Genomic DNA, 13,431 nt, shown 5'->3' on the forward strand with positions numbered 1-13,431 from the left:
TGAAATTAAGGAAAAAGAATGTAGAACGTAAATGAATTTCAACACTAGATTCTGCTGTGTTTTTTTTCAATGCAGATACTAGTGAGGAATATGATAATCAAAATACAAATTGGCGTGCATCAAATGCTTGAAGGTGAAGCCAAAGGTGACTTAAACGAAACTGCTTACCATTTTTTTAGCAACAACTTTTCTTTGTGTCTATTACAGAGAAAACAAACAAGATGGAAATGGCTGTAAAATATAGAAGATTGAAATCTCACATAAACTAAAAGAACTTACACAAGCAAAGCATCAAACATCAACTTTACAAAAGTTCATATCTTTTCAGCTTAGCCTATTTACAGAACATACCAATACATGCATTACAAAGAAGTAAAGTGATATTGCAGGAATTGGAGTTGTTGATCTCCTTATTTATAACCTGAAACACTTGTTCAACCCAATTCTATATTGTGCTTAGTCCTGCAGTACCTATTTCCCAAAGAGGGACTTAAACCACCAAATCCCTTTGGTGTCTTGGGGACCTTGTTCTTCAGGTGGAGTATCACTCTGTGGAGTCTTGTGGAGTTTGCTCACATCATACCCCTCCTCCTTAGCTTTCTCAACAAGCTCATTGTAGATTTCCTCATCCAAATGGCTCTTCCTGGATAATATCTAGGAACACCAAAATTTATCCAATGTTATGGTCACAAATGAGCATATCAATAAGAATAACAATATATATATATATAGACACACACATATATATATGTGTGTGTGTTCATAAACCAAACAACTGCATTTCCCAGCTGACCATGAATACAATCATCAATTTCACTTTTTAAAGGCTTCACCATTACTCAACATCCTCATAAACTACATTTAAAGAAAACATTTCAAAATTTAATGCAAAATTCCGTCCCTTTTTAAATCTTTTCTCTCCACTAGCACTCCCTTTGTAAGGGTTTCTCTAAGGGAACAGTCAAAAAACAAACTTTTTTGACAGGTGAAAAATCAAACTAAGGGGAAAACCCACTAAAATTAACATAATGGAAAAACCCACTAAAATTAAGATATTTTTATAACCACATAAATTAATAATGAATTCACACAGGGTAATCAAAGAGAAAAACAAATAGAAAACAAAGTGATGAGAAATGAAAAATATAAAAATAATAAGATGCAAAAGTAAAAGGGTTTTACCCAAAGATATCTCCTGCTAGGTTGTCCAATGAGAGCATACTGATAATCATGATCAATGTACAAAACCCAGTAATCACCAACAACAGGAATGATGGGTAAGAATGGAGGAACATAAAACTTCACTTTGAGCTTTGCTTCATCACTTTTAGGATCAGCCTTATAAGCAGAACCTTCTATATAACCCCTTTTGCCACCACTCCAAGTCTCATTAAGAACATGCACGGTTCCATCATCGTTAAGAGTGTATGTGGCTCTGGTGTCTACACCATCCTTGGGCTGAAACCTTGATTGGAATGATGCTATCTCGTACCACCGACCCATGTACCTGTTCAGGTCCAAACCTTTTACCACTTCCATTTCTTTGTTTGCCATAGCTATTGTTGTTGCTGCGTTCAGTTTAGAGAGAGGTTTTGATAAGGTTGTGAAGTGGATGATGATAATGAATAAATGTAGATTCTGTGGGCTAATTTGGAGCAATGTGGGACGCTAAGGTTGGCGTGGAGGATTATGGACCTTACACATGTACTATGTCTATTGGAAATATTAGAGTAAGGGAGTTTATCTCAAGAGAAAAGAGTCGGTATAACTTTATACATTTTCAATATATCAATTATCATTTATATTTAATCTTTATCTTTATATATATATATATAGAATACTTTTATATCAATTTAATGTAGTTGAGACTTATTGTATTAAATAATGTCTTTTCCTTTATTTTAATTTTAAAAAACTTAATATATATTTATATATTCTCACCCCTTATTTAAATAATGTGGAATGTGATTATTTTATTTAAATAATGTGGAATGTGATTATTTTAGTTAAATTCAATCAAATATGAACATTACCTTAAATATTTAAAAAAACATTACATTGTGTGATAATCATATAATAATTTCTCCATTGGACTCATATCTTATTAATTATTGAAAATTTGAATGATATGAAACTAATGATTGTTTTTACCTAATATGTGCACTCTGAAACACATTAATAATACATAAGTATTATATCTTGTTAAATACTCAAATCTTAATTAATTAACATAAAAAAAGATGTATATAATTATAGTGTATGAATTTTTTACATTATATTATTCATTAGATGATGGATGATGTATTAATTGTGGGTATAAATTTACATTTATTAACCTATCATTTTTTTCATCATTCTTTATAAGAGACAATTTTATTCCAAGTAACAACATTCACCCTATAATCACAACTGCATATATTATTCTTTATTAATATAATTAATAAATTATCTATAAAGAGACGATCTTATTAGGATAAAAGTATTCATGACACACTAGTACATACCTTATTAGTTGATAGTATAACTAACAAAATAATCCACGAAAACAACGTAAAGACTAAAGAATATATATTAAGTGACGGAATTTAAAGCCACATGTTATTTAATATCAGCATGAATGAATTGAAATATGACAAAAAAATCAGCAACATTATATTCTTTTTAGAAAGGATCGTTTACAACACGTTAACGTATACTCTTTATTACATTTGTTATGTCAAAATTATGTCTTTTCAAATGTGAAGCCTTGAATCCCAATAAAGAATATAATGTTTGTTGGGAAAGAAATATTTTATGGACCAGTGTGTCCACATTCCAATCAGATAACTGACTTCAAACTAAACTTTTTTCTGGAAATAGAAATTTCACTATTCAAACAAATAGCATGAATAAAACCAACCTAAAGTCAATCTTGGGAAGGAGTAACTTCAACTTATCAAAATTACATTCAATATCATTCAAAAAAACTTCAACTCACATTTTTAAACTACTAAGTTTAAGCTGGTGAAATATGCACAAAAGTTCATGTTTCACTTGGTGGAAAATGGTGTCCTCTAGTATGCATGTGCTTGTAACTTGTAATATAAGTTTAACATCTATGTCCTCATAATATATGAGATTTTTATACTATCAGTGTACCATCCACTATTTATTTATATTATTCGTGTAATGATAGTTATCACATTAGTGATGAATGATGATGCACTGACATTGTCAACGCATATAAATTAAGTTGATATATTATAGATTGTATAAGATAATAATTTGAATTAAAATCATAAACTACAAAATTTTCAATACCATTGTTCAAACAAACGAATCTATAGGACTAATTGTCAAGCCTAGTTTTTACAGTGGGCGTCTATAAGATCTAAAGCCTGGTGATCTTGGAGCCCAATTTATTACCCTCCTCTAGAGCCACTCAACTATTGAGCCTTCACAACCTTTTTTGGGCTTATAAAACCTACCTTAAGAATCACTTGTAATTCTTTTCCCACTAAGTATATGGCAGTAACAAATTGAAAGTTTACATTTCATGCCTTGAAAATTTAATATTAAAATGTTGTTTCAAGCTCAATGTGATTGGAAATTCTCCACAATCATCAATATCGACATGGAGAGCCCACGTAATATTGTTGATACCTCATTTTATATTTCTAATAATCTATACAATAATTTTAAAATACTGTCTTCTCAATATAAAAGTAAAAAATTTGTGTGACAAAATATTTTGGGAAGTTAATGTTCTTTCGAACTTGCCCTCTACCATGGGATAGTGGCAACATTTTAGTATTTGGTGGTGTTCCAGTTAATGAGAATTACATTGACTAACGTTAAATAAAGAGAACTCTATAGTGAACATGCTGTGATGGATTTCAGATCCCAAGAAAAAGATATAAGTTAGCATTGAGTTGTTGAAAATATATTAATATGCGTCTAAGTTTACATAATAAGGGGTGCAAAAAATACTTAGTACTAGTAGTCTAGAGATGTTGGAGAGTGATGATATGCAGAGATTACTTAGGACAATTGGTATGGGAGTTAACATGACAACTAATTTTGGTCATTGAGAGTTGTTACAATTATATAGCAAATTGTTTCATAGAACGTATTAACCTGTATGACTTAGATGTTATAAATGTTCGAAAAAATAATTCGATTGATGAAATTTAATATGATATTTATGAGATCGATGAGATTTCAATAAAAAAATGCTTATACTCAGACCATACCATACTTTCCATCTTATGGTGTAATTTGTTTATGATCTATAATTTAGTTTCTTAGTTTTTTCTTTCATTGATCAGATATTTGTATCAAATGTTTCATGTTTTGCACTATTTTCGGACAGTGTAGCATGAAAATAATGTTTGTGAACACATCTTACCCGTGACTAAGAAAACTGAGATGAAAAAAGTTGCACAAACATGTTATTATTGATTATTTTTTTATTTATTCATTAATGAAGATGATCGTTACTTAAATCACATATAGTATCCCAGCCAAGTGTCCAATTATCATTGGTTAATAGGTGAAGTAGAGATACCCCAGAATGGAAAGTAGGGTCCCCTAGTGAGTAGTGACCACCCCAGCAAAGGATGAAATTGAAAGTGATAAGATAAGGTAAACATGAACCCACAATCCCACCTTTTTTTCCCTTCCATTCTCCACTTTCCATTTCTACCATGGAAGCCTCATCCATTGCAATGTCCTTAACTCTTCCCTACACCAAAACCCAATCTTTTCAAATCCTCAACCGACCCATCAACCCATTTAACAAACCCGGACCCACCTTCAAACCCCTACGTCACCGCAACCACTTCCCCACCGTCACCGCCGCCATTTCCCGCGGCAAGAAGGAAGAAACCGTCGGCACCGTCAGAGAACAGCTCGAGAATTGTTACCTCCTCGCCGCAATCAACTACAAAGGCTTCACCGTCAAACAATTCCAGGATCTTCGCAAAACCCTCCCCGAAACAACGACACTGATCGTTGCGAAGAACACGCTTGTGTACAAGGCACTTGAGGGGACACAATGGGAGACACTGAAGCCTTGCATGAAGGGAATGAATGTTTGGCTCTTCGTTCACACTGAGGAGATACCTGCGGCTATTAAACCTTATAGGGATTTTCAGAAGGAGAAGAAGCTTGAGGAAAATGATTTCACTGGTGCTGTGTTTGAAGGGAAGTTTTATGGTCCTGATGAGTTTAAAAAGTTGGAAACTTTGCCCACACGTGCTGAGATTTATGCTACTTTGTTGGGTTCTTTGAAAAGCCCTGCTTCTGCTTTGGTAAGTACTCTTCAGGCTCCGGCTAGAGAATTGGTTTTGGTTCTTAAGGCCTATGTCAAAAAGCTTGAAGATGAGGCTGCTGGTGCTGCTCAATAGTAAATAGCTCATGAAAATTGTTGTGTAAGTGTTTACTATTGTTTTGATTTTCGTTGTGATGTGAATTTTGGTTCATCATTTGAGTTGCTATGTATTGTTGTTCCCCATTGATATGTAGATTGACCTGTTTTGCTTGACTTAGAAACTGAGTGAAGGAAAAGGGAAATTAAGGGATGAAAGAGGAAAAAATGTAGAATGGTGGAAAGACTATGTTTTCCATCTTAGGGTTGGAATGCCGAAAATCTTGTTTCAATTGAAGTTGCAGTTTCACTATGTTTTGGTTATTAAGTGCATAGACCTTTGCAGATTGTGCCTTATGTGATCATGTATAGACTGCCATAATAATTACGTCCCGTTGAATTAGTGTGCATTGGTGGAAAGTTGCAGGAAAATGTTGTCAATGTGGTCACCATGCGATTGGGTAAAACTCCCAAAAGCGCAATATGGTAGCCACAATTGTGGTAGTGGACCGCAATTTAAAATAACTATGTTGTTGAGGATGGGAGCTTCATTGTTGTGTTAGTCCTGGACATGAATGTTTGAAGCATGGTTTAGATCATTTTGTAATTGCATAAATTTCATTTTTTTGGTTTACTTTTAGCCATATTCATTAGATTGATCCAGGGCTACATTATATCAATCTAAAGTGAATCAAATTTTCAGAGGATGCAATAACTATTGCTCATGAAATCTCTATATGACCTTGCTGTTAGCTTTACTTGAACATTTGGAGACTAATAGCCTAGTGCCTCAGACAGTAAAGCTAAATCAGCAGCCATACGCCCATTCCCTATCCCAGTAAAAGCAATGAAGCCTCCAGATGGAGCATAAAATAAACGTCTTATTACTACTACTACTACTACAGTGTATTGAGCATCAATAGTTTCGAAATGTCGTGAAAATGAAATAAATTCGTGTAAAGGACTCCAATCGTTCTGTATAGGAAACAAGATCTAGATTCTAGGGAGTTATTGCCTTTGTCACACTGGGGATGGGGAGGGCTGAGAAGCTGCCGTATTCAGTTTCACGGTGGTGAAATGATTGGCACTGTAACTGTACAGTGTTCTCACTGTCTGTAAAGCAAGATATACAACATCTACTTTTCCTTGCATAAATTATAGTGAAGATTTGCACAAAATAATAGACAAAATAAAAGTTTATCATACTCATGCTATCATGTTCTTATATTCCCTCATGAACTTGTTCTACAAGGTCATGAAGTAATTCACCAGAGCAGGATAGCTGGTGTCAAACGTTAATATACATGCAACACGAGATTTTTATGAAAGTGACATACAATATCTTTGATTGAGGCCTTTTATTTTTACACTTTCATGTGAAGGATGAATAATTACTGTAATACTGTGAAAGTTAACAAAATTAGTGAAATACACTATACATGATAAGCTCCCATTTCAAGCTAGCCACGTTACAATTGTATAAAGTGTTGTAATTTTGATTCTAACCTCACCTACTCAAGTAATCATAATTCGAGGGGAGAGGGAATCCAATGACAAAGTAATTTATTCGTACTATTTATTTCCTCTAAAAATGAGAAAATAAGAAGGTTGAGGATCTTATATGGTTTCTCTACAAGTATATAAAAGGGAAGAAACAAACCAAAATGTCCACCAGTGAAAGCGGATAATGTTGGGCAACAAAATATTTTGGCAGCAGTACATAAAATCAACTTACACCATGATTTCATTTTAGACTAATGTTGTAACCAAATTATTATAATCAAGGTCTATTAAATTTGAGATCCTGATGCACCTGTAGGTCTATTATGTGGTGTACAAATCTCTTAGCACTACCATCCATGTCTTTGATTCCATATCTACAAAAATGTTCAGATTGGAAGATTTGAATTTGAGCTACAATTGAATACTTCTTTTTAGATATTAGCACCAATAGTGGGGTTCTACCCAAGTAGCAATTAATATGTTAAGTTGTTAATTCACATTTTTATAAGAACCCTCTGTATGATAACCTTATGTTTATGTTTAGTTTGACATGGTTGACATTGTTAATTCACATTTTTCACAAGTACCCTCTGTATGATAATATATATTCAAGTGTAGCAAGCAAAAAAACTGGCATTGACATTGTCAGAGTCATTGATGTCGGTCCATTTACTTCAACAAAATCATGTGGATTTGTGGACAAGTAGACAACATTGTGGCAAAGTGAAAGAAGATATCTTGTATGTTTGTATTTTCTAGTTGCGTATGGCAGCAGAACAAGAAGGTAGGCGCAGTTATTATCTACTATTTTTTCTTATTCTACCAAAGAAAGAGAAATAGTCTTGTCAAACCCATTGCTTAGTGGCTTGAATATGTATATAATGACTTGAGGAGCTATATTATATATAGATTAGTATCAAAGAAACCAAGAACACAACACAATACAATGGCTAACTCCAAAAGCCTTTTTTTGGTGATAATTTTCACTATCCTTATCAGTTTCTCCTCTGCACAAGGTGCAGTGAAAGGAGGATACTGGTATTCTGATAGTGGGCTTGCTGTTTCTGACATTGATTCATCCTACTTCACTCACCTCTTTTGTGCATTTGCTGACCTTGATACCAACACTAACCAAGTCACCATTTCTTCTTCCAATGCACCCTCTTTCTCTACCTTCACTCAAACTGTTCAGCAAAACAACCCTTCTGTCAAAACCCTTCTGTCCATAGGTGGTGGTGGAGGTCCTTCTTTGGCAGCAGATTTTGCTGATATGGCTAGCCAAGCTAGCACCCGAAAATCCTTTATAGATTCTTCAATTCAGGTATTCATTCAACCTTCCTTTAGAGTCCCAAAGAAAATATCCATATGAATTCACATTAATCAATAGATTTATGTTATTGGTACATAACATTTGAAATATCATATTTGCATAGCATATACTCTTATATATTTAAACATAATTCTCTCATTTTTGGTAGAGAACCGCGAATTGGTTATCGTACTAATTCATGGTTCTTTTGTGAATTGATTATTGTAAGAAACGAATAAGTTTTTCATCTACCGTTTAAGTAAAAGAAAAAACAACGAAAATGTAAGTATGCTCATGAATGTTTTACAATAAACAAGAAGTTCTTTTTATCATTGAGTATTTCTTGCTGAAATAAAAATTAATTCAAACCTACGAAAACAACATTAGAAACTCCGGTTCAAAGAGCTATAAAATCCCTACTAAATATACTCTAATGTACCGGTATTTGATAGGGTAACGTACTACGTATTAGGTAGAACATTGTGAGTTTGACTATGCTCTTATAATTTTTTTACACTACATTCACTACTAAAAACAAAAAATATAACTATCATACTAACTAAAATTATATTGTCTTAGGTGGCCAGAAACTACAACTTCCATGGTCTTGATCTTGATTGGGAGTACCCTTCCAGTGACACAGACAAGACCAACTTTGGCTTACTCCTCAATGAATGGCGTTCAGCTATTACACAAGAATCTAGCACCTCTGGCAACCCTGCATTGTTGCTTACTGCAGCAGTGGCTGGCTCTAATCAAATATCACTATTGGAATATTACCCTGCTCAAGACATTGCCAACAACTTTGACTGGATCAACGTCATGGTCTATGACCTTTTCACACCAGGTGGATACTCAACACAGACACAGCCACCTGCACCATTGAAAAACCCACTAGGCCAATTCAGTGCAGAAGAAGGTGTCACATCATGGATTCAACTTGGAGTTCCTGCAAACAAGTTAGCAATAGGGTTACCCTTTTATGGCTATGCATGGAATTTAGTCAGTGCTAATGATCATGGATTGTTTGCTACTGCTAATGGTGCTGATACTGATGCAACTTCTTCAGGAGATGGTTCTATAGGTTATGGGGATATTAGGGAATTCATAAACACTCATAGTGGAGCACAGAGTGTGTATAACTCCACATTTGTCACAGATTATTGTTATTCTGGGACAACATGGATTGGTTATGATGATACTCAGAGTATCTCAGCAAAGGTGACTTATGCCAAAGACAATGGATTGCTTGGATATTTTGCATGGCAAATTGGATCAGATGATAATTGGACACTCTCTAAAACTGGTAAGTACCATGAATCATGATTTTATGTTCTGCTATCAAATACAAATTTTGAACACATGGTTCATGTTCACCAATAATAGATCAAATATATAAATAATTACATATATTTGAAAAAGTTTTATGCATATATACTTAGGGCATAAAGTTGTTTACTCAGTCGTATACATTATCTATTATGTACCAAAAATATACATCATCTATCATTTATATATATTACTTTTTTAATCAATAATAATTAATACATGAATAATAAAAAATACATTGAGGTGCATTGATCAAGTATAGAAAACTATGCCATTAGGAATATTCAGGTGATAATAAATATAAAAGCTAGTTTTACAATGATCTTTTGTCGTAAGTTGATCACTTCATTGATATTTCAACTTTCTATTTATATATTTTATTGTGCTTGCAGCTTCTAATGCTTGGGGATCATAATTCATAGATATCCGAAGACCAAAAACTCAGCTAGAAGACTGATGCTATTATATAATTACCAATTACTGTACCTTGTAATATAAATAACGCCAATGAAGAAATAAATACTTGTATTTTATGCTAGCCAATATATTATATCAATTTACTTTTTTCCGTCTAATTGGTATTGATATGTGTTCCCTAATTTACAATCCAAGATTAATCCTTTATTTTTGTGGACATGCTATCATTATTATCAACAATTTTTTTCATATACGATAAATAATAACTGAAAATCTAATATCGTGTTAAAAAATGTAGTCATCTATCTATCGGCTATGTTAAACATGTTGATTCTAATTGCTTAAAAAACAAATTACATTTTAGGCATTGAACTAGGGAATCAAGTTGAGTCAACAAATATATTTTCCTCTTAACAAAAATGCTTGTAATTTATGGCAAGTACATAGTTGTAAAGTTAAGTTTTTAAATACGATTATATAGAATTTCATTTAACAGATTTATGACTAGATTAATCTCTTACAGGTTGGAGCATCCTTATAACACACCAAAAAAATCTTATATGTTATAATTTTGAAGTAATTTTCGTGTTTGACTCGTTTTGTTTTACATTTTGATTTAATGTATCTGTTCTATACACCCACTCCCATCACATTCATTGGAAGGTGTAGTGTGGAAGTATGTGATTTTCGGTTTGTGGATGATACAATCCTTATTTGTAAGCCTACTGAAAAAATCTTTGGTGCATGAAGAGTATTCTACGTTGGTTTGAGTTAGTTTTGGGTCTGAGGTTAATTTTCACAAGAGCTCCTTATTTGGTGTAAATGTGCCATGCGAGAAATTTTCTATCCTGTAAACTTAGTTCCATTCCTTTCTTTTATCTAGGTATTCCGTTTGGGGCAAATCTGAGAAGATATTCTACTTGGAAAAACATGATTGAGGTTATATCTAATCAACTTGCTTCTTGAAAACACAAGCATATTTCTTTTGGAGGAAGATTAACTCTTCTTAATTCTGTGTTGTCCAATATTCTAATTAATACATGAATAATAAAAAATACATTGAGGTGCATTGATCAAGTATAGAAAACTATGCCATTAGGAATATTCAGGTGATAATAAATATAAAAGCTAGTTTTACAATGATCTTTTGTCGTAAGTTGATCACTTCATTGATATTTCAACTTTCTATTTATATATTTTATTGTGCTTGCAGCTTCTAATGCTTGGGGATCATAATTCATAGATATCCGAAGACCAAAAACTCAGCTAGAAGACTGATGCTATTATATAATTACCAATTACTGTACCTTGTAATATAAATAACGCCAATGAAGAAATAAATACTTGTATTTTATGCTAGCCAATATATTATATCAATTTACTTTTTTCCGTCTAATTGGTATTGATATGTGTTCCCTAATTTACAATCCAAGATTAATCCTTTATTTTTGTGGACATGCTATCATTATTATCAACAATTTTTTTCATATACGATAAATAATAACTGAAAATCTAATATCGTGTTAAAAAATGTAGTCATCTATCTATCGGCTATGTTAAACATGTTGATTCTAATTGCTTAAAAAACAAATTACATTTTAGGCATTGAACTAGGGAATCAAGTTGAGTCAACAAATATATTTTCCTCTTAACAAAAATGCTTGTAATTTATGGCAAGTACATAGTTGTAAAGTTAAGTTTTTAAATACGATTATATAGAATTTCATTTAACAGATTTATGACTAGATTAATCTCTTACAGGTTGGAGCATCCTTATAACACACCAAAAAAATCTTATATGTTATAATTTTGAAGTAATTTTCGTGTTTGACTCGTTTTGTTTTACATTTTGATTTAATGTATCTGTTCTATACACCCACTCCCATCACATTCATTGGAAGGTGTAGTGTGGAAGTATGTGATTTTCGGTTTGTGGATGATACAATCCTTATTTGTAAGCCTACTGAAAAAATCTTTGGTGCATGAAGAGTATTCTACGTTGGTTTGAGTTAGTTTTGGGTCTGAGGTTAATTTTCACAAGAGCTCCTTATTTGGTGTAAATGTGCCATGCGAGAAATTTTCTATCCTGTAAACTTAGTTCCATTCCTTTCTTTTATCTAGGTATTCCGTTTGGGGCAAATCTGAGAAGATATTCTACTTGGAAAAACATGATTGAGGTGGTATATAATCGCCTTGCTTCTTGGAAACGCAAAAATATTTCTTTTGGAGGAAGATTAACTCTTCTTAATTCTGTGTTGTCCAATATTCTCACCTATATGCTTTCTTTGTATAAAGCTCCCAAGAAAGTTTTGTCCAAAATTGTTAGTCTGCGACGAATGTTTCTGTGGGGGAACAAGAGAGGTGGTAGAAGTATTGCTTGGATGTCTTGGTCTGAGGTTTGCAAGCCCAAGATTGTTGGCAGTCTGAGTGTGAAAGATCTTTATCTTTTTAATTATAAACTCTGGGGAAATAGAAGTGACAAAGGATTAAAGAGCTGAAGGCTTTTTGGGTAAGGGTCATTAATTCAAAATATGGTTCTACTATGCTAATGCTTATTTTTAGTCATGCCTCAACTTGGTGGAAGGATTTAGGTAAGGTGGGCTCATCTTCTCAGTCTTCGGGTGGTTGGTTTGAAAACAATATTTGGAAGGAATTAGGTGATGGATCCCAAACTTTTTTCTGGTTAGATACATGGGTGAGTCATAAAAACCTAAAAGAGGTTTTCCCGAAACTTTTCTCTTTATGTCAAGACAAAAATGTTCTTGTTGCAGATAATGGTTACTGGAATAATTATGTCTGGTTGTGGGAGATTTGTTGGAGAAGGACCTTGTTTGATAGAGAAGAGGCTTTGGTCAGAAACTTGTATGACTTGATTCACAACCATTCTTGTAAGAAGGACACTATTGGATCAATGGAGATGGGGCTTAGATGCTTCATGTAGCTATGTAGTTAAATGACTTAAATCTACATACCTGACGCAGTTAAACCAAATCAATGTTTTTTATGGTAACGTTCTAAAAAAATATTGGACTAACTGTGTACCTTCAAAAGTTTGTTGTTTTGTTTGGAAACTTTTAAGAGGAAAATTGTCGATCAAGGATGAATTACTTAAAAGGAATGTGATAATTATGACTACTAGTATGAGTTGTGTCATGTGTAATAATCATGTGGAATCTATTGGGCATTTATTCTTATCATGTGAGTTTGCCATGAGTGTGTGGAAAGACTTCTACTCTTGGTTACAATTTCTTCTCATGCTACGCCAACAATTATAGAGTTGTTTAATCTTCATGACTCGTTTAGTACATCTAAAAGCTTGAAGCTGTAGAGAATGTTGTGGTTTGTTGTGGTGTGGTCATTATGGATTATGAGAAATGAAATGACATTTAGGGAAATGATGTGAGCTATATTTATTTATTGGACTTGATTCAAACTAGATCTTGGACTTGATTTTCTTCATTTGTATCGCCAATTTCTTTAACTTTTGTAAATTGGTGTAATGATCCAAAAACTCGTATTTCTAGCT

At 33.1% G+C, this 13,431-nt stretch overlaps 3 protein-coding genes across 4 annotated transcripts; 2 read left to right on the plus strand and 1 right to left on the minus strand.

Annotated features, from left to right (window-relative positions):
* On the minus strand, nt 222–1,604 carry LOC109362946 (temperature-induced lipocalin-1). The gene is made up of 2 exons (XM_019609048.1): nt 1,183–1,604; nt 222–654 (listed from the first exon to the last, which is right to left on the minus strand). The coding sequence occupies exons 1-2, from the start codon at nt 1,552–1,554 to the stop codon at nt 472–474; spliced, it is 555 nt and encodes a 184-aa protein (XP_019464593.1). The 5' UTR covers nt 1,555–1,604; the 3' UTR covers nt 222–471.
* LOC109362423 (50S ribosomal protein L10, chloroplastic-like) lies at nt 4,614–5,987 on the plus strand. The gene is made up of 2 exons (XM_019608207.1): nt 4,614–5,411; nt 5,530–5,987. The coding sequence occupies exon 1, from the start codon at nt 4,686–4,688 to the stop codon at nt 5,385–5,387; it is 702 nt and encodes a 233-aa protein (XP_019463752.1). The 5' UTR covers nt 4,614–4,685; the 3' UTR covers nt 5,388–5,411; nt 5,530–5,987.
* On the plus strand, nt 7,337–10,057 carry LOC109362422 (chitotriosidase-1-like). 2 transcript variants are annotated; one of them, XM_019608206.1, is made up of 4 exons: nt 7,337–7,647; nt 7,719–8,171; nt 8,739–9,465; nt 9,881–10,057. In XM_019608206.1, exons 2-4 carry the CDS (start codon nt 7,797–7,799, stop codon nt 9,901–9,903), a joined length of 1,125 nt encoding a protein of 374 aa, XP_019463751.1. In that variant the 5' UTR covers nt 7,337–7,647; nt 7,719–7,796; the 3' UTR covers nt 9,904–10,057. The 2 variants fall into 2 exon arrangements, with proteins under 2 accessions (XP_019463751.1, XP_019463750.1); XM_019608205.1 differs by having other exon boundaries at nt 7,337–8,171.

Source organism: Lupinus angustifolius, chromosome LG12 (assembly GCF_001865875.1).
Source record: "Lupinus angustifolius cultivar Tanjil chromosome LG12, LupAngTanjil_v1.0, whole genome shotgun sequence".
In the NCBI taxonomy this organism is placed as follows: Eukaryota; Viridiplantae; Streptophyta; class Magnoliopsida; order Fabales; family Fabaceae; genus Lupinus; species Lupinus angustifolius.